This window comes from Taudactylus pleione, unplaced genomic scaffold, assembly GCF_031769625.1.
Source record: "Taudactylus pleione unplaced genomic scaffold, aTauple2 ptg000320l, whole genome shotgun sequence".
Lineage (NCBI taxonomy): Eukaryota > Metazoa > Chordata > Amphibia > Anura > Myobatrachidae > Taudactylus > Taudactylus pleione.
In genome coordinates this window covers 1,390,312-1,414,670 of record NW_028284721.1, presented here as the reverse complement: position 1 = coordinate 1,414,670, position 24,359 = coordinate 1,390,312, and the positions used below count along the sequence as shown (strand labels likewise).

The following is a 24,359-nucleotide window of genomic DNA, read 5'->3' as shown; positions in this document are numbered from 1 at the left end:
TTGCTGCACACTTCCATATTGTGGGCTGTTTGTGTTGCATGCTGTGAGTGCGGAGGTTTTTTCACCATATTCCCTCTGGTGATACGTTTTCATTGAGCATTTCTGTATCATGTCTGATGAGGAGACTGAGCACTCCGGAGCTCCTGTGCTGTTTTCCTGCAGACGCTGTGCTGCTGGAGTTGATAGGGGGGATCTATCTCAGGATGGTCTGTGCGGGCGGTGCCAGCTGGTGCCTGGCCCCTCTGTGCCCCCTATTTCACAGGATCCTCCTTGGGCACATCTATTGTGGACCGTTTAGCGGGGCCGGCTGCGGTGCCTGTTAGGGCGTTGCCCCAGCCTAACATCCCCCATTCCCCGGGTATTCCGCATTTATTGCTGTCTCCCCCCGGGTCTCAAACCGTGGGTCCTTATGCGGGGGTGCCTGTGTATGTCCAGTCCCCCCCTGTGACTCAGCAGTCGATGGTGCCTTTTCAGGGTTATCCTCATGCTGCGCCTCCACCTTGGGTGGATGTACTCTCCAGCTCTGTGCAGAGTCTGGCGGCCTCATCCTCTGTTTTTGTGTTGCAGAGTGATTTGCCCCCTAAGGCGCCCAAGCGTCAGGATGTGAGTTCTCTAACGGTGCAGCTGTCGGACTCGGATGTGTCTTCGGATGATGGAGAAGTTCATGAAGACACTGACTCTGACGCCGCGGCCCAGGAGATGGAGACTAAATCTTCCATTATTGTGCCGGCATTGGTTAGGGCGGTGCGCGCTATCCTTCATATAGAGGATGATGCACCGGCCCCTAAATCTAAGTACCCTAACTTTAAAAAAGCTAAGGTTACGTCGAGTGTCTTTCCCTTGTCTGACCAGTTGACGGATCATATGGCGGGGGCCTGGCAGTTGCCCAGTAAGAGATTCCAACCATAAAAGAGGTTGGCATCGAATTATCCTTTTCCTGAAGCGCATTGCAGGAAGTGGGAAATTCCACCGGCTGTGGATTCCCATGTCACTCGCTTGATTAAGAGCGCTACGCTCCCATTACCGTCTATTTCCTCTTTGAAGGATCCCACAGACAGGAAGGTCGAGATATGTTTGAAATCCATTTACTCCCTTTCAGGGGCGGTGGCGCGCCCGTCCATGGCCATTTCATGGGTGGCTAAGGCCATTGAGAGCTGGGCTAACGCTTTGGACGATACTTTTCCAGAGGATGCTCCGGAGATCCAGAGAGCGTTAATTGGTCAAATGAGGGATGCCGCTTCCTATGTAGGGGAAGCTTCGTTGGATGCTAGTCTGCTGACCTCTAGGGTGTCTGCTGCAGCTGTGTCTGCTCGTCGGTCCTTGTGGCTGAGGTCTTGGCGAGCAGATGCGGACTCTAAAAGGAGTCTGGAGGAATTGCCTTTTAATGGTGAGTTGCTATTTGGTCCGGACTTGGACAAAATAGTGGATACCTTGGCTAAATCCAAGTCGGCCTTCCTTCCTTCGGGTTCAGTGCCGGCTAAGGTTCGGAGCTCTGCCTTTCGGTCCTTTCGGGTTCAGGTAAGGCCAAGGGTCAGTCCTTCCCGAGACATTCGGCGACCAAGGCTGCACCCAAGCCCAAGAAGCAGGCATGGAGTGCTTGGCGCCCGTCTTCCAAGCAGGAGGATAAACCTGCTGCCTGATGGGACGGGCCTCTCTCTGGGGGACCCCAGAGTGGGAGGCCGACTTCTCCTATTCGCCCAGTGTTGGCACAATACCACCACGGATGCCTGGGTTCGAGAAGTAGTCTCTCAGGGGTACGACCTGTCTTTTCGGTTCAGGCCGCCCCGCCAGTTTTTCTGTATGAGTCCTTCTCTGGACAAGACCAAAGCTGTCCAGATTCAGGTAGCTATAGAATCCTTGCTACAAGCAGGGGTCATTGTTCCCGTTCCGCAGCCTCAGCGCGGGACGGGGTACTATTCTACTCTGTTTCTGGTGCAGAAACCCAATGGTTCTCATCGCCCTATCCTGAATTTGAAGTCTCTGAACAAATGCCTCAGAGTTCCCAGGTTCAGGATGGAAACGTTACGTTCCATCATTCTGGTGATGGAACCCAGGGATTACATGGTCTCCCTCGATATCCAGGACACCTATCTCCATGTGCCCATAGCCACGGCTACGTGGGTGTTCACCAAGGTGATGGCAGTTATGGCTGCCCACCTTCGGGGTCAGGGTATACGGCTGTTGCCGTACCTGGACGATCTTCTTCTGCTGGCAAGCTCCCCAGAGGTGCTTCTTCGACATCTCCACCTGACCATTGCTTGTTTTCAAAATTGGAAGAAGTCCTCTCTGATCCCATCACAACGGATGGTCCATCTGGGAGCACTTCTGGATTCTGGTCAACAAAGGATTTTCTTGACTCCGGAAAAGGTGTCCTCCCTACGACTGAGGATACACAGTTGCCTGAGCAGTGGCAAAGTGTCGGTCCATTCAGCAATGAGAGTCCTGGGGTCCATGGTGTCGGCATTCGACATGGTGGAATTTGCCCAGTTCCATTCCAGGCCCCTGCAGGGGCAGATTCTATCGGAGTGGAACGGGTTACCTCACCTGATCCAATCCCAGATGATGGTTTTGTCCCCGGAAGTGCGCCGATCTCTGGCGTGGTGGCTTCAGTCAGCTCATCTCGTCCAGGGTCGCCTCTTTTGGATGCCGGACTGGGTTCTGTTTACGACAGATGCCAGTCTCCGGGGTTGGGAGGACCACCAAGGAGGAACTCGCAGTCGGGCAGCGATGTTGGAGGTGTCTCGCATCCTTGCTTGGGCGGAGTGTCACATTCCAGCGATCTCGGCAGTCTTCATTCCCGGAGTCCTCAATTGGGAGGCGGACTTCCTCAGCCGTCACGACGTGCATCCCGGGGAATGGTCGCTTCACCCAGAGGTGTTTCAGCTACTCGTGGACAGGTGGGGGCTGCCGGAGCTGGACTTGATGGCCTCCCGTCACAATCACAAGTTGCCCGTTTACGGGTCAAGGACAAGAGACGCAGGCGCCAGTCTGGTAGACGCGCTATCGGTGAAATGGACGTTTCACCTGGAGTATCTGTTTCCTCCGATATCCTTACTTCCTCGGGTTCTGCGGAAATTCAAGCAGGACGGCGGCACGCTCGTGCTGGTTGCTCTGGAGTGGCCCAGATGTCCTTGGTACTCCGATCTGAGGTGTCTCTCCATCGACACTCCGTACCTTCTTCCTCAGCGTCGGGACCTGTTGTCTCAAGGGCCCTGCCTTTACCCGGATCTGGGTCGGCTGTCTTTGACGGCGTGGCTCTTGAGACAGCCGTCTTGAGGTCTAGGGGTTTCTCCAGTTCGGTCATTGGTACCAAGCTTAGGGCACGCAAGCCTGTCTCCGCACGGATTTACCACAGGGTGTGGCGCACTTTCAGTGGTGTGAATCCAGAAACTATGATCCTCAGGTGTTCCGGGTTTCCAGAATCTTGGAGTTCCTTGAATCGGGTTTGGACCTCGGCTTACGCCTGGCCTCTCTGAAGGTTCATGTGTCTGCTTTGTCCGTGCGGTTTCAGCGACGGATTGCTACACTACCGGATGTTCACACCTTTTTCCAGGGTGTTCTCCGGATCCAGCCTCCCTTCGTGCCTCCTGTGGCTCCTTGGGACTTGGCGGTGGTGCTACGGGTCTTGCAGGGTCCTCCTTTTGAGCATCTTGAGGTGGTGGACTTCAAGTGGCTGACGTTCAAGACCGTTTTTTCTCCTAGCAATTGCTTCTGCCAGGAGGGTGTCAGAGTTGGGGGCGCTTTCCTGTCGCCCCCCTTTTCTGATTTTTCATCAGGACAGAGCGGTGCTCCGCACTCGTCCTGAGTTTTTGCCCAAAGTGGTCTCAAAGTTCCACATTAATCAGGAACTTGTTGTGCCAGCTTTTCAGTCACCTGATCTTTCAGCTGGTGAGGCTTCCTTAGATGTAGATCTATGTGGATCGGACTGCTTCGGTTAGGAAGTCGGATTCTTTGTTTGTCCTCTTCGGTTTTCACAAGAGGGGTTGGCCTGCCAACAAGCAAACGGTAGCCCGTTGGCTTCGTTCCGTTATTTGTGAGGCTTATGCACAGGAGGGTTTACCTGTGCCAGCCTCTGTTAAGGCTCATTCCACTCGTTCTGTGGGTCCCTCTTGGGCTGCTAGACGTGGCGCCTCCGCTGTTCAGCTGTGTAAGGCGGCCACTTGGTCTTCAATTCAAACGTTTTTGAGGTTCTATGCGTTTGACACCTTCGCCTCTCAGGATGCATCCTTTGGGCGCCGGGTACTCCTTTCAGCACAGGAGCGTCCCCGCCCTTAGTTGAACTGCTTTGGGACATCCCCAAGGTCAACCCTGTGGACCCCCTATGGACCCTGAAGTAGAAAACAAGAGATATGGTAAGAACTTACCTTTGTTATCTCTGTTTCTACGAAGTCCATAGGGTCCACAGGGCGCCCGACCTGACGCACCTGGCTTCAAATGGGCTGTGTGGCTGGTCACCGGTTTTCCGTCTCCCATTTCTGTGAGTATGGTTTCTTGTGTGTTCCAGTCTTCCTTCTCTCTGTTTAGTCTCCTCCTCCGGCCTTAGCTGCTTACCAACTGAGGTGCCTGTGGCCGGGGGCGGGGTATAGAGGAGGACGGACCCAAGTGCATCCTGGGAGCAGCAAAGCTTTAACTGCGTGGTGCCCGTGGATCCAGATCCAGCTATACCCCAAGGTCAACCCTGTGGACCCTATGGACTTCGTAGAAACTGAGATAACAAAGGTAAGTTCTTACCATATCTCTTGTTATGTTATACCACGACTCTGTGACGCTCCTTCAAGGGACCTTACTTTCGGGCTCCCGCTAGATTTCAGGGCAGGCCAAGAGGTGCGTCTTCAGCAGTTCGAGGAGTTCGTTCTAGAGGACGCCAGGCTCCAGGGTCCCGTCGCCCGGTCCTAAATCCAGCAGATAAACCAGTGGCATGCTGGGCTCTCGTCCCACCTAGGGGATTCCAAGGTGGGTGCCCGCCCTCTGTGTTTCAAAGAAGTTTGGTTTTGGACTTGTTCCGACATTTGGGTTACAAAACTTTGTGGCCACTTCCTGCTTCTATCAGATCTTCTTCAGCAAGGTCCGTTTGTATACCCCGACCTAAATTGGCTTAGTTTGACGGCGTGCCTGTTGAAACTGACATCTTAAGAAGATATGGTATTCCGTGGATGGTGATTCCTACTATGCTCAGATCTCGGAAGCCGGTAATGTCTGTGATCTGGTGTGAAGAGCCTGGTTCCTCCACCACCTCCTTCGACTTGCCTCGTCGTCTTTTTTTTTTTTTTTTTTTTCCTTCAAAGGGTCTTGATGCTGGACTTCATTTGGGCTCTCTAAAGGTGCAAGTTTCTGACTTATATGTATTTTTTCAGCGTTGTTTGGCCATTCCCTTTTGCCGAAGGTGGTATTTGTATCAGCCGATTGTTGTCCCAGCTTTGTTGTATTCTTCTGGGGCTTCGCACTCCCTGGATGTGGCAAGGGCCCTCCGTATTTGTGTCCCGTACGGTGGGGTTACGTAAATCAGACGCTCTTTTTGTCCTTTATGGTGCGGCCCGGCGGGGTTGGCCTGCCTCAAAACAGACCTTAGCCAAATGGATACGTCTGGCGATTCAGAAGGCTTATGTCGTCAATGCTCCAACTCCGTCTGTATCCATTTTGGTGCATTCTGTGCGCTCTGTGGGTACATCTTGGGCTGCGCAGTAGGCGGTTTCTGCTTCTCAACTTTGCCACGCAGCGACGTGGACTTCTCTGTACACGTTTGTTCGGTTTTACAGATTTGATACCTTTTGCCGTCTCCTATTCCAGTTTTGGCTGCATGGTGTTGCTTTGGGATGTCCCCTGTGTCTTGAGCTCCAATGTCCCCTAGTGTATGAAGGAGGAAACAGGATTTTGGTACTTACCAGTGTCCCCTGTGGAATCTGAGAATCTCAGGCCACTGGAGGAAAGCGTTGATAACAAAAAGGGTGCTCAATAGGTACAAGTGTGTGCAACCCCTAGCTGCATAGAACTGAGGTGTCCAGCCTCGTCAAAAGTATGATGGGGTTATCCCCCACCAAAACAGAGCGCATGGTTACAATATTATTGTTGCACTTTGGGAAGTGTTCTTTTTCTCCTGTCAGTGCTCCTAGACCCAAGAGTCCTCCATTTCTCAGATTTTGTACCTACGGGAAGTCGTGGAGTTCCATGGCTCCTTTCCCTGCTTCACGTGGATGACTAGAGAGGTAAACCAGCCTGGGCAGCTTCACAGCCAGCACTCAAGCCTTCTAACAAAATCCAGCATGGTGGGCCAATGCCCCACACGGTGCTCTTGTGCTGGCGGCCTATCCCTGGAAGAGAAGTGGATAGGTCCCCACCACAGGAGACATCTGGGATACAATACAGCTCTCCTGAAGTCCCCACCCTCTACCATCTTTTCTTATTTTTTGGTTCCACTGCCAGTACCCCTGGAAACCAAAAGAAAAAAACATTTTGCCTTTGCGAAAAGCCACTCTGTTCCAGAGGCAGGATCACTGAGCAGAGATAACCAAATTATATGCGAGACACCTCTTCTTCTGTCCCTAGTGCAGTGACCCGCAGGCCGAATGCGGTCATCTTCCATGCGGATTACCAACATTGCTCAGGTTATTATCCGACAACGCACTGGACTGGGATCATTCAATAGTTGCAGAAAGATCATATGAAGTGATGTGAAGGGATTTGCCTGAAATAGTCTATTAAATGTCAGCAGTGATGTGTACAAGGAATGGAATTTAAGTAGTTTAAAAAAGGAAAACTTATTCATACATGTTTTGTTTTAAGGAGGTGTCCATGGCGTTACTGGTTAGTGTATACAGCTCGCTGATTTGGAAGGACACCCCGACCTGTCGCAAGGTGGTCTGTAATCTCTGCTGGCCTCTACTGAAACAGGTACTTATGTCCAGACCTCCGTGAGGACCCTCATCCCCTGCTCCTGTGTCAGAGGACCAGCCCCCCAGCCCTATTTTCAGCGTCTCCTTGCCGCCATTCGCCACCTGCCGCGTGTCGCCTTGCAGCACCTGGGATGTTTGGCCTCGCTCCCTGCCATGCCTTGCTGCCCTCTTAACCTGCCTGCTGCCTTTATCCAAATTATGTTGAATGCTTTCACCTCCCCAAAAATTGGTTACAAAATGCATCTCTCTCATCCACCAGGTGATCTCTCGTCCCCTGCCCACGGAATCCGTTGTCTGTTTCTACAGCTATGTTTTGGGTGGACTTCAGACGCACGGTCAGAATGAGGGCTGTGATACCGACCTAAATAACCTGGCTTTCCAAATCTACGAAGCTCTAGTAAGAATTAAAGTGACTCCAGACACAGTTCTGTTTGTTATGCAAGCAATGCTTCACATTCTTCTTTTTTTTTTTTTACAGTATATTGTGTTTAGTAGAAGTAATGGAGCTGCTATTTTGCTAAAAATAACATAACAGTGCCCCCTGTGGTCTTCATGGAGAAGACACCTCTTCTTTACAGAGCAATAACACAGATGTGCTCATAATAGTATTTATCAAGAAAATCCTCTATTGATACGAAGTAATGTTTAGTACCTTGTCCATCATATATGTCCTTATTCTCCAAAGCGTCCACAGTATCCAGAGCTGCGGACGGTGATGGAGCAAGTTCCTGAGATCGAGCTCGAGTCCTTAGAGCTGTTTGACTCACAACTTCTACTCTACACCGTTGAGAAACAGCCACAGAAGAGGAAGAAGTTCAAGCGACTGATCTCTGGCTGTGTTGGGGTGAGGCAAAGCTGGTGGTGGGAAAATATAAAACATACATAGGATATCCAGCTCTTATGGGGAGATGTTTCAAGCCTTGGGGAGAGAAGCTGATTAGTAGCTTTGGACAAATTCTCCACTTGATCTTACGGTCATGTATCTAGCACAGTCTATGAAATGACAGATTAATCTGGTTGCTTTGGGCAATGATATGAAAAATACTTATGTAACCTTGTATGGTATGATGTATAACTCATTGTAAAACTGTAGCTGTTAAGAGAAGGAGGAGGATGGTTAAATACTATACTGGGCAGTGCATCCATATTCTCTCTACAGATGATGCCCATTGTCTTTGGGGCAGATACAGAGCTCTGTAAAGTTATATGCTCTAGTTACCCACACTCTCTGTTGGAGCCAAGTCCTCCTTAGGTTTTAATTTTCATTGTTCTCTTTAACAAAAGATCTTTTCTTATTTGTTCTTGCACAAACCTTACTGGTGACCTTCTTCTTCTCATTATAGAAACCTCTAGGGGAGCAGTTTCGAAAAGAAGTTCACATCCGGAACCTGCCCTCTTTGTTCCAGAAGAAACTTAAACCGATGCCGGAAAATGACCCAATTTTGGGCAGTTGTGAAGAGGCCCTAACATCTTTATTTCAGCCATGATCGACAGCCCTGCTATCCGGAGGACATCGGTTCGAGGAAGTGTTCAGGGGAGCTCGTGTGACCTCTTGCCTCAAGTTGTACCTTTTTTGTCTGGATACCGGATCACTACAAAAAAAAGCAAGATGGTCTCTGATCCTCCTGCACCTTTAGTCTCTTCTCCCCCTATGGGGGTCAATCATGATATTCACTATTGAGACATTCCACACCAGCTGGTGCTGCCATTACACATCATTGGTACCAAGTGTCCTCTGTACTGGGAACGCAAGGTCAATTACTGCCTGACTCACTGGTAGATCTGCCGTTGATATAAGCGTTGGGACAGATCATGTCACTATTGTTTATTACTACACATTGCTTTCTGCACTCATCCCAGGAGTTTCAGCTCAGAGATGGGTGCTAAATGGAGGCCCGGCCGTGGTTGCTGAGACCTGACAGCTTATGGCTTCACACATTGCCACCACTTGGCATACAACTAAATTGGGGGAATGAGAATTTTGCAACCGGAACAAATATTCAATGATCAACGTAATTAAACCCATTTGTTTTTCTGTTTTATACTTTTAAAGCCGAAAAATCAGGTTCCTCCTGCTGCCGCCGCCGCCGCCAAACTCTTCCTGTTACTTGTAGCCAATGACGGGGGACAGAGGTTGCAGATGACAGACTCTGGAACAGTTTAAAATAATACATCTGTTATCTGTTGTGAAAGCTGGGAGTGCAGCTAATCATTTCTCGCCTAGCGCTCCTTATTTATTATTTGGGGGATTTTGTGATTTGGTCCTAAAATTTCCACTTTTTAAGCTAAATATCAATGTTATTTGTTAGAGACCACCCAGAAGCTCTGTACTGTGTTCTGATGTCAGTAAATGATTTTATTTTTTTTTTTCATGTGATACTTAAATTTCCCGTGTGTGGGTGACATGACCGTAAAAAAAAAAAAATCGCACAGCATTTTGTGATCCCATTATATAAATCTGCCCCTAAGGTAATTACAGATTCTTACCTCTTCCAGGTATCCAAACTCTTGACAGAATCCCCTAAGTTTCCTAAACTGGGTACACACTATATGATGTTTACCCAGCGATGGAATGACATTGCGCCCAGCCGTACACACTGCACTATCCGGTGTACGATCCGGTATCGTTCCATGCAGCATGGTGTCGTTCAGCGCATCGTCCCATCCGCAGTGCAGAACAGCAGATAGGACGATCCGATGAGCAACCGCTGTGCACGCACAATCGGGCGTACACACAATACGATCCGATTGATATATCTTTGTGATCCCCATCGGAATGCTTTATTGTACAAAATATCTTTAGAGTGTGTACCTGGCTTTTCGATCTTGGCTGCTTACAACCAGTCAGATGTAAACACATACCAATGGAGAGTATATCTGCACTAGAAGATTGATTGCCTCTCCTATTAGTTTGTAGTTTGACAAGTTAATTAGGCACGAATATGCATTGATCGTTTCCTTTTTTTGTTAGGACGGAATAGAACTAAATCACCCATGAAGAATTCCATGTTGAGGCAGTCAGAGGGTTGAGTAATTTTTTTTAATGTTTTTTTTAAACCTCTAAACTTCAAAATCCAAAATCACTCATAAGGCCAAAAAAAAAAAAAATTAAACCGAATGTGTAAATAAAAAGTATAAAAACAGTTTGCACAATTTTTTCTTTTCATTTAGTTTTTTTTTTTTTTTGCAGAATCTAAACAGTAACGCCCTTTTCCGCTACTGGTTTATTATGTAGGTTTACACTAATGGTGCTTTTCTGCTGCTTTTATACCATACTGTGTATAAGGTATTGAAGATGATCCTCACCTTTTTCAGCAAGTAAATCTCCCATATAGAGTGATGGCCAATTGATGATTTATGTGTCACATGTTTATGTGGTTAAGTAAAACCAGATTGTAGGTTATAGTGGGAGTCCATATTCATACATTTGTCGCTTTGTATATGTTATGATAGGCACGCACTAGACGATATGTCATCTGATCCCGCGGATTTCAGCGACATATTTCGGGGACATCATGTAGTGCAGTGATTTTCAACTTGCGGAACACCGAACAAGATATTAAAATTCCTAAGGCACACCATCAGTCCCCCACAGAAAAAAATAAAACACAATGGCCCCCACAGAGAAAAAAACTGTAAGAAAATTGCCCCTCCAGAAAGAGAAAACAAATACACACATTTGCCCCCACAGAAAAAACAATCACATTGGTTGGCCCCAACAGGTAAAAAATAAAATTACATGGCCCCCACAGAAAACATAAAAAAAAAAAAAAATTAACCAGCTGAGAAGGCTCACTGTCGTCCCTGTCCTGTCCCCCTTATCAGCTGGGGTTGCTCATTTATACTCTGTGTCCGAGCACACAGTGCAGAGCTGGGAGTAGTGTGCAGGTGGGTGTGCAACACTGCATGCGTGACCTATGTTATGCCACTGTATCTCCATAGGTCATGGCCCGGGCGTTCTTGAGCCTCCCAGAAGAGCCAAAATACTGCCTGGACCAGCAGTACAAGTAAATTCAACTCTGACTTTGCTGACCTCACAGCACACTAGTGTGCCAGGGTACAGTGGTTGAAAAACGCTGGTCTAATGTGTACCCATAATATATATGCCCTCCCACGGGTTGCTAGCGTCATTCCTCCTCTGCTCTGCAGAATGCTACATGACACGTCCCATCGTCCGTCCCCCCCTCCTGTGTGTATGCACCTGCCGCACGCCGGATCCCGTCACCGGCGATGTCGCGCTGCGTACACATCGTCTGATGTGTACCCGGCCTAAGAGAACAGTCTCCAATACTGTATATGACAAATGGACAGTATTATCCTTAATGGAGCCGACAGATGGTTTTGTTTTTAACAACTGGATTTATGGTCCATGTGATGAACCTATAATAACCACCTTGTTTGGCATAATCTGGTGTATGGATATTCTAAATATAGTGTATAGGATATTAGTGACCCAATGTTTTTGGCTGCAGCGTATCTAGACTGGGTTTTTTTCTAGAGTATCTGTATCCATCAAGGATACAGGCCCCAAGATGGTAGAAGCTGGGCTTGGTGGGGCTTTCTGAAGGTCATAAAACCCCTATAGTGATGTCTGCCATCTTGGGACTGGCCTGGAGGGAGATGTTGCCTTCCTCCTGATATACATCCTCACTGGTGGGCTCTAACTCTGCACAAAAGCTACAGCCATTTTTGGAGATCAAGGAGTCCCTCTCTCTACCCTGTTAGCAGTAAGGTGCCAGGTTTAGGGTGGTTTTATGAGTGGTTGGTTCCCTCATATTACTGGTTTGTATTCTGTCTCACGTTTGCTTGTCTTCTGCTATTGTCATTTGTTTTTCTGTCATGTCTGACAGAACGAAGACTGTCATGCTAAATTGCAGGTGGGATAATCTAGTCCTGCCACCATTTGCACCACCAGCTGGGGGGGGGGGGGGGGGCGGTGGCGGCGCATGTTTAGCCCATGCTAGGGGCTATAGCAGAGGTTCCCAAACGCGGTCCTCAAGGCTCCCCAAGAGTTCAGGTTTTAGAGATATCGATGGGTGCGCACAGGTGGTTAAATCAAATTGACTGAGGTACTAATTAAATCACCTGTGCTCAACCATGGCTATCTCTAAAACTTGAACTTTTGGGGAGCCTTGATGGCCTGTTTGAGAACCTCTGGGCTACAGTATCAGAGGTGATGGTGGTGGAGCCAGCCTGGGCTAGGTCCATGGCTGGCTCCCTTGATTAGATTGTTCAGCTGGTGTCCAGCTTTCAGGAGTTCAGTGGTGGTCCCCTTCATCTAGCTGCTCCATGAAGGGCTTCTGGGTCAGCCTCTAAAGCCCAAGTTTCATTGGCTATGAACCAGCTTGGTTTGGGGGTTGCACCTTTTCTGTACAGAAATTGGTTGATACCTCCTTGCAAAAATCTCTGAATGTCCCGACTATTTTGTCTGTTGGTGCTTCAGACCTCAAATGAAAAAGGGGAATATTGCAAAATTAATGATGGGGAATCTCTAGTGCAGTGGTTCCCAAACTGTGCGCCGTGGCACCCTGGGGTGCTTCGGGACACTTGCAGGGGTGCCTCAGTTTGGTGGTCAGGACAACAACAAATTATATACATTTTATTCTGAATAACAAACCTTTAGTTTAAGGGTGACTGATACTTTAGGGTGCCGTGATTCAAAAAAGTTTGGGAACCACTGCTCTAGTGTATATCAATGGGATATATTAACAGGCACGCATATAACAAATTGTTCTTTGGCTATAAAACCATCAGCTAATGCAAATCCAAAATGGGACTAAATGTCCTTTTCAGTGGTATTAGCAACTTTCTAATGTAAATCATTCACATGTTCCATGGGACAATTTAACCTGGATAGAGCATCCCTCCAATAATACTGGTGTATGTAAAGCAAGTACTATTGCTGGCGGGTCTCTCTGTAGTAGACAAACATGAAATCTGAGTAAGCAATTTGAAAATAAAAAGAAAGTATGGGCTCTCTGAGATTGATAATTCAGAAATATACTGCTCTACTATCAGTGATACAAACTGTCGATCATAGGAGCAGTTTGTGTGGGGACAGCGATGCACGTAAGCCGCTATGGGCAAAACATACGCCCAGAAGGTCACCATTTAGTTGTTGCCATTGATGCGTTTCTCTGCTGTCAGCAGTTTCTGCAGAAGCAAATGAATGAGTGAGCTCCTTAACCAGACTGATCTTTAAACTAGGTCTATCCAATCCAGTGGGCGCCTCATAATTTGTATCACTGGAATTAATCAAAGCTTTTGATCTATTAGCTGTCCACAACCTTCAAAACAAAAATTTGCAGTTGAAGTCTTGTATGATACGGTTTCCCCCAACTTTATCCCAAGAGCCCATATATCCTATTGGTTACAATAAATAACCATCTGTCTGCACCATTTAGGATAATGCCTGGACTTTTATGACAGAATTCAGGAACCTCTGATGTAGTGGTTACCATTACTGTTTAGTTCAATTCCTGGTTATGGCCCATCGGTGTGGGGTTTGTATGATCTCCCCATGTTTCCTCCCACACCCCAAACATATACTGGCATGTTAATTATAATCTGATTAAAAAAATGAACACTAGTGCGAACGCTTGTATATCAGGGACTTTAGATGCTAAGCTCCAGTAGGACAGGGACCGAAGTGAATTACCTATAATATTTCTGTACAGCACTGTGTAAATCAGTGGTGCTATATAAATTAGGAGAATTTTGAGTGGGGAAATTTTTAATCTTTATCTCAAAATGTTATTTATTTAACTCCATGACTGCCTCCATGTTAACTTTTTTTGTGAGTGTTCTTCCTGAATCATTCATAAGTATACATGCAGAACTCATTTCAAGCCATCCACCTTTAGCATACATCCCATTTAACTTACTGTTTATTGTAATCGCTAATGTAATTCAACAGTAGAGTCTGTGATTTAGCCCAAGGGAAAGTTTCCTTACAGCTGCTGTGACCGGTATTAATCCGTTATGTACATTTTCTCCATGTATACTTCTTACACCATAGGAGCTATATAGGTGTCAGGATCTTGCAGCACCATAATGAAGACACAATAGGAAACGTTACAAGTGCACAACATTACTAATTACATATATAATAAATTTTGCAATAAATATAGGATTTAGCATAATCATGGCCAAGGTTATGGGCCTACCCACCATGTCCAGGTAACCCCTTAGGGTACGACCCTACATACTGTGGTTAAAGTCCAGGACACGGGACACCCCCAAACCAGCCCAGCTTAACCACCCAAAGGCATCACTCTAGTGAGAAAGGTGCAGTGTAAAATAGTGTTATGCTGGCCACACAGCGATATTTTACCCGATCTTGCCGATTCAGACACATTGGAACGACAGGTCGTATAAAAAAAATATGGTCAAATTGAGAGTAAATCGTGAGTCCCCGCTGTTCGCACATCGCATCGTCGGATCTGCCGCGCAGTAGGGCAGATCTGACAATCTGGGACACAATGCACTGGGGAAAAAAAAAAAAGTTAAGATGCAAGATAGATCTCAAGTCATATTGGATGCTTTTTACTGCAAATCGCGTGTAGGAGCTGCCGGAGGAGAGTTCAGGGGAAATCGCACACATCATAGGATCGTGTGCAGATCGCAATGTGTGTGGGCACCTTTAAATCTGCCCATACACATAGCGATATTTTACCCGATCTGGCCGATTCCGACGCATTGGAACGACAGATCGTGTAAAATATTCCGAAATCGTGAGTCCCCACTCACGATGCGATGCACGGCCCCGCTGGTCACACATCGTATCTTCAGATCTGCTGTGCAGTAGGGCAGATCTGACAATCTAGGACCTGATGCACTGTGACAGTCTGACTGCAGGAGAGATCGTATGAAGATTGAACACCAACTTGTGTGCAGATCGTGAGGAGATCGTGTGCAGAGCTGCCGGGGAGAGTTTCAAGAGAAATCGAACACATCGGCTGATCGTGTGCAGATCGCTGTGTGTGTGGGCACCAGGAGCATCTACTGCATATGTTGAAAGTGTGGTGAAAAATAGATGTGTGAAAATGTTACATGTATAATAAACAAACAAAGGTGCTAAAAGTGCAAACAAAAGGTAAAATGTGTTATAATGCGATGCCCTGAAGCAGCCCAACCAAAGCAATCCAGGGGACCTACGTACCATAATGAAGAATGAAATAAAAAAATATTAATGGCGTGTAAGCAGTGCCAAATTAAGGACTACATGGGCCTGGAGCTGAAATTTATGAAGGGCCTATTGTGTGCTGCCACAGTGAATTTGACCAGCATGGTGGGGGTGAGGTCGGCCGAAAGCAAATTGATTAAGTAAAGAGCATCACCTCCTGAGTACAAGTGGATGTGATGTGCCCCCATTGGATGCTCGTAGTCAACATTGTGGGCAATAAACCATCATAGTAACCATGACGAGCACCCCAATATAATAAACATTCATGGAAACACCAGACACCACCAGAGAGCACTGCAAATCACAGCGTGTAGGTTGGCATCTTATATTGACATGATGTAACTGTTTAGAATGATCATTGATTACATTATGAGTAAACTGTAAGTTAGAGATACTGTAAACAAGATAATCAGTGTTCGGTTTAGTAACTGGCAAACCAAAGGTTAATGTAATTCTTCACTAATATCAGGGCCAAACAGCCTTTGTTTCTATAAAGAAAGGCAGCATCAAAGTACCCAACGTGGAGGCCAATAATTAATCTGTAAATACAGCAGATCAAGTGGCTCGGCGTGGCGGCCAGTGCAGCACATGTCAATGCAGCATACCATATGTTCATTGACTGGGCACAGCGGCCAGTAACATACCTGTAAGTGCAGAAAGGAGCATGTTAATGCCACACAACACCAACATGGCATGGCAGCCAGCAATTACAGTGTTAAAACAAAGTACAACTGTCACAGCGCACTAGTCGACAGAGACCCAGGTCAACTTTCCAAAAGTAGCCTGTAGTGTCCAGTATAGAAATTATGGACTATATAAGCATAGTGTATGTGGCAGCAAAGCCAATCTTATCATAGATAAGGATAACAAATCTCACAACAGGCAACAGGATTACTCCACCACTTCAGTACATGTTAGTTCTTTCCTCAAGGATACAGGGCCTGATTCAGTTGTACGCCATCGCTCTTGCAAATGTGTACGCAGAGGACCTGTGAATATAGGCTAATGCCGCAGCTGTCTTGATACGTGTTGAAACGCCCACTTGCAGATCCAAGCGTCTGCGTCCATAGATATTACCATTAGCAGCTTTCAAGTAACCTTATGCCTGCGCAGAATAGCCTCCTGAACTGAGATGCCATTGTTACTGCGAATGGGATCACAGTCACAGGCGGCGACCCTTCCCAAAAACTGCTGCAACACGCCTGCGTTTTTGCTGTCACTCCCCGTTACTTACCCCAAACAGTCCTTGCCTGTAAATTACATTGCGGGTAAAAAGTTGCTGTGAGCGACTACAGTAATGTACTTTTACACATGTACTGTGAGACTTAGGGTCCTATTTACTACATTCCGCATTAAAATTAGGGATGTTCAGGCTTGGATAATTTCGAATCTGCACGCCAAGTTCGGATTTTTCCCTCCAAAAATCGGGTCTCAGAAAGAGGCAACACGTCATCTTTCATGGACAGCCATCATCTTCCATGGTCTTTTGTCCAGGAATGATGATCTTTGTCCATGAAAGATGACGTTTTGCCTCTTTCCGAGACACGATTTTTGAAGGGAAAAATCCGAACTCAGCGTACAAATTCGAACCTATCTGAGCCTGCATATGCAGATTGTAGTGTGAAATTTCCAACTGAATTCGCAATGTGAATTCAGGAAATACCACAGGGATTTATTAAAAATCACTTGCAGGGACAGAGCTTGCGATAAAGCTCTGTCCCTGCGAATCCCCTCCGCTGCCTTATCACTATATTTTTCGTAAAAAATACAGTGGAAAGGTGGTGCGCATGTGCCAACCGGACACAGCTACCCCAGCTGTTTTAGCAACTGATCGGCTCACAGTGCAGGAGGGGAGACCAGCTGACCGGAGCCACAGAGGATATCACCGGAGCCCCGATCACTGGTCCTGGACTCTAGGTGGCGTTATTATCACAGGCTATTTTTTCTAAATTTATTTTTAGTAAATCTCAGGCAGATCGCATTTCCCATTACAATTATGGGAAATGCAATCTGCTTACTAAAAATATGGGACAATTAGAGCTTGGAGTAGAATTTTACAAATTCTACTCCAATTGCACTTTCGTAAATTTAGGTGAAAATAAAATAATGTGAAAAGGGTGTGAAAACACCCGTTTTCACTTTATTTTAGTAAAAATAATGTTAATAAAAATACAGCCCTTAGACACGTGCAGATATACAATATTCGCTCAATTGCATAAATATCGGCATAGCGACAACTCTGCATCAGGACAACAGTACAGAAAACACTCACCTTAAATAATCTTCACCCATGTGCTCAGACACCGTACTGGCCAGAAACAAACGCCGCAGGATGGCGCCATCACTATGTGTCCGTTTCTGGCTGGTATATAATATATATATGTACATATACACATATATATATGCATACATATAAACATACTGTATGTATATATATATATATATATACACACATACACACACTATTATATATATATATATATACACACACAGTATATACACATACATACATTATATATACACATACCTACAGTGTGTGTGTGTATATATATATATACACACACATACATACACACCTACACACAGTATATATATATATATATATATATATATACACACACACACACACATATATATATATATATATACACACACAGTGTGTGTGTGTATATATATATATATATATATATATATATATATATATATACACATACACATATATATATATATATACACACACACAGGGCCAACAAATATATGATACTGGTTCAAACAATAGCATTATTAAAATATTTTGTCAGCTCCTGCATACCTTTTTACGGAGGCACTGTCTGAGGCTCGGTTGAAGGGAGGGACACCTTGATCACTGTTCATCAACATCAGCAGCCAGCAGGATACCCTGATCAGCAGCCTACACAGAACGACTGACACCTCGGTGTCAGGACAGGATCAGCGGTCACCCGGCCGGGCCGCCTTCAAGGACCTGAGGTTGAGCTTGGCCACTTTTGGTAGGGGCAGCACATAAGTGACGTCATGCGCAGCAACATCACACGGCGCGGAGGAGACCCCGAGAGGCCGAGACATTATAGCGCAGGGAGGGCTAATAGTGAAGCCTTCCACTGCGACGCTATACTTAGGGTTTATACTCGGGGAGGAGGGTATCAGCGGCCCGCCGGGATTTCATGTGTGCGGGACCCAGGCGGCCGCAGGCTGTAGCAATACAATTTCTTTCCTGTCTACAGAAGATGCTGCTGTGGGCCTATTTTGCTGGTGGGCCTGGAGCTGAAGCTCCACCCGCCCCATTGTTAATCCGGCCCTGCGTGTAAGTGCTGTGTACTAGAACTCCCCATGAAATGACAGATGCATTAACTGTGGGGATACATATGGAGATGTTGAGGACATTTGTTTATGGACTATCATTTCATTAAGACATTCATGGACTCCAATATATATCCAGAATAGAAAGATTTTAAAGGACTTTTCTAAGTAGCTGAAGAAAAGCCCCTTCACCTCAGAGGTAGTTGAAATCCCGGCTGTCGGGATGCTGGCGCTTAATGCCGGCTCCGGAATCCCGACACCAGTAAGAATTCCGGCGCTGGCATCCTGACAGGAAGTATGACGGTTAGGCACTAAGGGGAGGGTTAGGATGCTGGCGTCTAAATTCTGACCACCGGGAACCTGATCACTGCCATCCCATACCCAACCCCTTCACCTGTCTCTGGCACTCTCTGCTTTTTGTGTTTCTATAGCATAAGTGCTGTTCTCATCATTCAAACAAACTCTATGACATAAGCATTTGATATATGGTGCAAAGCAGTTTTGCATTACTATAGCTTACTGGAGTTAGAATTTAGAAATATTTCCTTATACGTAACTTCCCATGTGATTTGTGGCAAATAGGGATAGTGGTACATGGGTATAAAAGTTCCAATTGCCCCACCATGCCCCCTGTCTGGAGGCACAGATCTCTTTATGGGCTTCAGGCTCAGCTCAGCAGCAGGTGATCCGCTCTCCTTCGGCTGAGATGAAACGCGTGGTGTATATGTTTTTTTAAAGTTGTATTTGATACTCGCTTGATCAATTGAATTAGTGTCCTATAATATACTGTTTTAATGGTAATTGAAATGAATATACCAATAAAGAACAGTGTGATTTATCCTATACAACATGTATGTGTATACACATATTTAGGCCACCCATTCCCACTGCAGTTCAACAGAGAAAGAGACCAGCACAGGAGATATAGGATGGGTGGGCAAATCCCAATACAACCGCCATCTCTGTGTAATCTAATGACGTTGGAACCTTATAGTGCCCATATCCTTTTAATATGAGGTGCTGTGTTTTTTAGTGTGAGCATTGATATTTACATGGAAGACGAGTGTTAATTGCGGTGGACCAATTCAGGTCAGTTTTAAGAACTAAGATTGTTTTTGGGGGTCATCCAATGGATTTTGGAATACTTTGTGACATTATATAATCTGGGCACTTCAATATTGAAGGTGGACTGAGCATATATTGAGACTTCATTTACCCATTTCTGGGACTTTATTTAGTATGGGACTTGACGCAGTGGCAAACACACCCCACTGACAGACTATTGTTTTGTTTTTCTTTACAATGACCGTGTCATGTTATTAGGCTCTGCCCCTCGCAGAGAGCCGCAATTCTTGGGTCAAAAATGAGGTGGGGCCAGTATGACGAGATTCCACTAGAATCCCTTCATTTGTCCCTGCCCCGCAAATTGCTGCATTTTGCCATTGGGGGGAAGGGGCCTAATACCATGGAATCTGGTCTCACCCTCATCTGCACCCTGCATATCTATCTGATCTATATATTTCTGGAAAAATTGTGCATTTGCCCATCACGGGCCCGAAACATCTGAAGTGAGTGCGGCATATACTGTTTATATTATGGTTGTTAGTGTAGAAGTCATTTATGGGGAACACTGAAGAAGCATTGGGACATAAGTGAGGGAATGCTCCCATGCTGTGTGTGCCTGGAGGCGAAGGTGTCAAATCTGTAGAACTTAATGAAAGTGTGTGCAGAGGTCCAGGTAGCAGCCCTGCAAAGTTGCTATGCTAAGGCACCGCCCCAAGCAGTCCAGGAAGTGCTGACTGGGCCGTCATCAAGCCGGGAACTAGTTTGTTTGCCAAAGGCCTGGCGGATAACCATTTTAATCCAACTAGCAATAGTCTCCTTTGAAACAGGCCAACCATGCTTGTTAACATCATAGAGCACAAACACAGAATCTGAGTGTTGGAAGGCCTTGGTCCTGACCACATAAATACGGAGAGCCCGCACCGTACCGCATCTAACAAAGCAAGAGGCAAAAGAGGATTCTGCTGATCGTCCACCGAAAGAGAAGGCACCACAATCTCCAGCTTGATACAGAACTTAGGGCCTGATTCAGACCCGGTCGCAAGCGCTGTGCGCTCGCAACCGGGTCGATGGTGGGTCAGTGCGCATGCGCGAGACCCGGATAGCGACGGGCAATCCGTTGCTCCGGGTCTCGCACCAAAGGGGGCGTGCTGTCGATGTTGAGTGATAGCACGCCCATTTTGGTGGGCGGGCCGGGGGGAGTGGCTGCCCAGACGGAGGCCCATGAGAACGCCTACCGTTTGGGGGCGGCCCCACTGACATCTCAAGTGATGTCAGTGGGAGAGCTTTCGGCTCTGTTTGAGCCGAAAGCTCTCTGGGGCTTGCGGCCACGAGACCCTACCACAAGGGTCTCGTCGCAAGCCAGATGGTCGTGATGGTCTTGACCATCGCGACCATCATTATGGCCGCTCGCTATAGCTGTGGGTGGAAACCCACAGAAATGCGAGCGGCCAGGAGGCCGCTCCATAAAAAAAAAAAAAAGATGCCCTGATTCAGAGCGAGTGCTCTGTCAGAGCGTCCGGCTCTGAATCAGGGCCTTAGAGCCTATTTTTGGGAGAAACTCCATCCTAGTGCGCAGGACCACTCAGTCAGGGTGCAAAATAAGAAATGGTGATGTGTGGGCCAAGGCACTCAAGTCAGAGAACCGGGCAGAGGCGATAGCAAGGAGGAACACAGTCTTCAACGTGAGCAATCAGAGGTCCAAAAGTTCAAAGAGATGACTCTGAAGAGCCCCAGGACCAGATCCCAAGGAAGGGTTGGGGGGTTGGTATAAATAAAGGGAGGTTAGATGTGAAGCATCCCCCGGAGAATAAGAGGAATCCCCAGGTTAAGAGCAATCTTTCACTGGAAATAGACTTGAGACCTGTACCTTGAGGGAAGAGAGACAGAGATCCAAGTCATACCCTTCGAGGAGAAAGGACTTGAGTCTGGAGAGGGGGAAAACCGAATCTAGTTTCCTGATGGAACACCAGGCAAAGAGGGATTGCCATGCACTGTGTTAGGCCTTAGCTGATACAAGTAACTAGCAAGATACTGGCAATCATTTCTAAACATGGAAAACAGATGTACTGTATGTTAGGTTAATACATAGCTAACTAAATACGTAGAATACCTGACGTGTATATAGATGTATCCTCATACACCTAGCTGTAAGACGCTTGTCGCAAGTGACTATCCAGGTCCTGTGCGACTCTGCTTGAACAAAGCATTTTTTCCACCTGAAAATGTACTTGCAAACAGATGTGACAAGCTGCTTCATGAGACTGCACTGATTAATTAATCTGTATAGCGTCGAAGCTGGTTTAGTGGCTGAGACAGAATAAGTGTAAAATTAGCTTGGAGCGACGCCATTTTGCGAATGGAAACCAGACTCCATCTTAAAAATAAAAATCTGCACGACGCCATTTTAAGTTACAACTCACGAGCTAAGTACAGATGGCAATGTTTTTGGTAATCCCTTTAGAAGCCATGACAGGCCCATTCTGGGGACAACCTTGCATAGAAATATACCAAAACAAACACAGTATAAATTAGCAACTAGAAAAACAGCTTCCTGAGAAAAGGAATTAGAAAAAAACAATACACCAGGAACTGTAGGTGTTTTTGCATGTAAAGGGAGAGACCCCACATGTGGACAGGTGTAGCTGTGGCAATTGTAATATGGCCCAGACACTTGAATTTGACTGAATGAACATTGGTAAGAAATCTGCTCTGTTAAACTCACTGTCAGACAGGCTGGCACCTGTTGCAGAGTGAAGCTCACTGCCCATAACACATTTGCATTGCAGTTTAAAAAATGTTAGTAAGAAATTTTATATATATATATATATATATATATATATATATATATATATATATATATTAAATCCATCATAAATAAAATCACATGCATAAACACCGCAGATTACGCACAGTAATGTGACCCTGTAACCCTGTTGGAGAGTGAAGCTCACTGCCCATAACAGTTTAATAAAATGTTAGTAAGAAATTATATATTAAATCCATCATAAATAAAATCACACGCATAAACACCGCACATTACGCACAGTTGTGCTGTTAACATGACGCACATTAGCGAATGCACAATATCCTGCATGCAAACGCTGTTTATTAGCTGCATGCGTGCACATCTGCCCCAAATCAGATAAACCTAACTAGCGTCTTTTCCCAAACCCCTAATACTTACACAATGCACACCCACATAAAAGGTTCCATAGCTTTAAAGTATAAGATCTAAGTTTTATTCATTTATACAAATGCTGTGAAATAAAGGCTATTTTGGTATCTAAGGTTTAATACGTGATAAGTAAGCCATGTTTGGTATTATACTGATCTGCACTTTCTCAACAGCTTTCCGGTATCATCAGTGTGAAGATCGCAACATTCATTCTCAACTTATGGACCGTAGAGATATAAAGCACCAAAATTTATTTTGTGAAACCAACAGCCTAGATTTGCATGCAGGGTGAATAGAGGAGGCAACAAGCTGTTAGAGGCTGTTATGTGTCCATTTGAATCAACCTGTTAAATGTCCTGTAACAAACGCACCGTGATGGGGAACCAATGGGATCAGCAACAAACCTCTCTATTGTGTTGTCTGTTTCTGTAAGGGTATAAATGTGTGTGTTGTGACCCAAGTCTGGAGTCTTCTTGCTGATTGACGGAGGTTTCTAGCCGATGCCGGTATCTAGTCCAGAGCGCGTGCGTATGTATAACTGTATCTTGGGTCTGTATAATTCTTTGCGCTAAATTGTACTTAGATCACAGCGTGTAACTGACTGTACTTTACTTGAATAATACTTTGTGCTTTGGAAACACATGTTCAAGGTCTAAAGTCTTTATTTTATGGTATGACTGCGTACGCAAGTAGCATCAATTTTAGAGGTTTATAGGCAGATTTTAGAAGGTATAGGTAGGAGCGTATAGAGGTTCAAATTCAGAATCCTTAGTTGGGGGCTCATAGTGTGAGGTCACTTACCTATTCACACGATAAACATACGGTTATCGATCTCTCAGCAAAGGGTGGAGTGGCCACATGCAGGGTTTACCTGCAATCACTCGATGCTGAGAAGTCGCTACCCATTATCGTGTGAGTCAAGGTAAGCTGACTAGAATCCAGGGACAAGAAAGGAAAAAGTTTTGTTTTCCTTTGTTGATAGTATTTTACGTTTAAAAGGGTACCGTAGTATTGTGTACACGGCTGAGTCGCATTTTTGCACGCGCAGCAAAGACGCACTTTTGCGTATGCAGCTAAAGGGTGAGTCATACGGTTGTGTAGTAGTCGCATTCTTGTGTATGCGACGGTCACACAATAGCGTATACGTATTTCCGGTTGTGCTGCCACGTGTTTAAACAAAGCCGTTGAGTTTACATTATCAATTGTTGCCAATAACTGGGTTAACGTGTATTTTTCTGCGCAGGAAAAAAGTGTGTAACTGTGAGTATTTGTTTAGGGCATAACACGGGACCTAATTGTATCGTAGGACCCTTAAGTGCTAGGCGCAGGAAGTTGGCCTAGTGACTCGGTAACAGCTTACCGTTTACTTTACACAAAGCAGGTGTATGGGTTGTTATTTTTGTTAGGGTTCGGCTCCCAGCGTGATTATAGTATTCAGTAATCAATGTGTGTGATCTTATTTGAACACTATAATTGAACCGCATAATTTTGGTTAGATTATGATTGTGAGCTGGTGAGAGGGTGGACGAAATCAACCGGAAAACAAAGGGTACATTGCTGCCCCCTAGCGGTTGAAACGTAGTCAAAAAGGGATTTCTGCGTGGGAGCAGCTTTACTCCCATAGGTGAGTGGAGGCGTCTAGAGGTCCTCCATAGGGTTCGTGGATACACCCTTTTTCAAAGGCGTCCGCAGGTAAGTGAAAGTATCTTGTCTTTCACCAGTTTAA

General features: G+C 46.0%; 1 protein-coding gene across 1 annotated transcript in view; it reads left to right on the top strand.

Moving 5' to 3' along the window:
• Positions 1–10,033, top strand: part of XPO5 (exportin 5) — a 78,253-nt gene extending 68,220 nt beyond the window's left edge. The window contains exons 29-32 of the mRNA XM_088442998.1: positions 6,781–6,888; positions 7,150–7,287; positions 7,576–7,734; positions 8,234–10,033. Of these exons, the coding sequence (XP_088299124.1) occupies positions 6,781–6,888; positions 7,150–7,287; positions 7,576–7,734; positions 8,234–8,377 (549 nt within the window). The 3' untranslated portion in view covers positions 8,378–10,033. The remainder of the gene's footprint in view (positions 1–6,780; positions 6,889–7,149; positions 7,288–7,575; positions 7,735–8,233) is intronic.
• Positions 10,034–24,359: the final 14,326 nt, after the last annotated feature.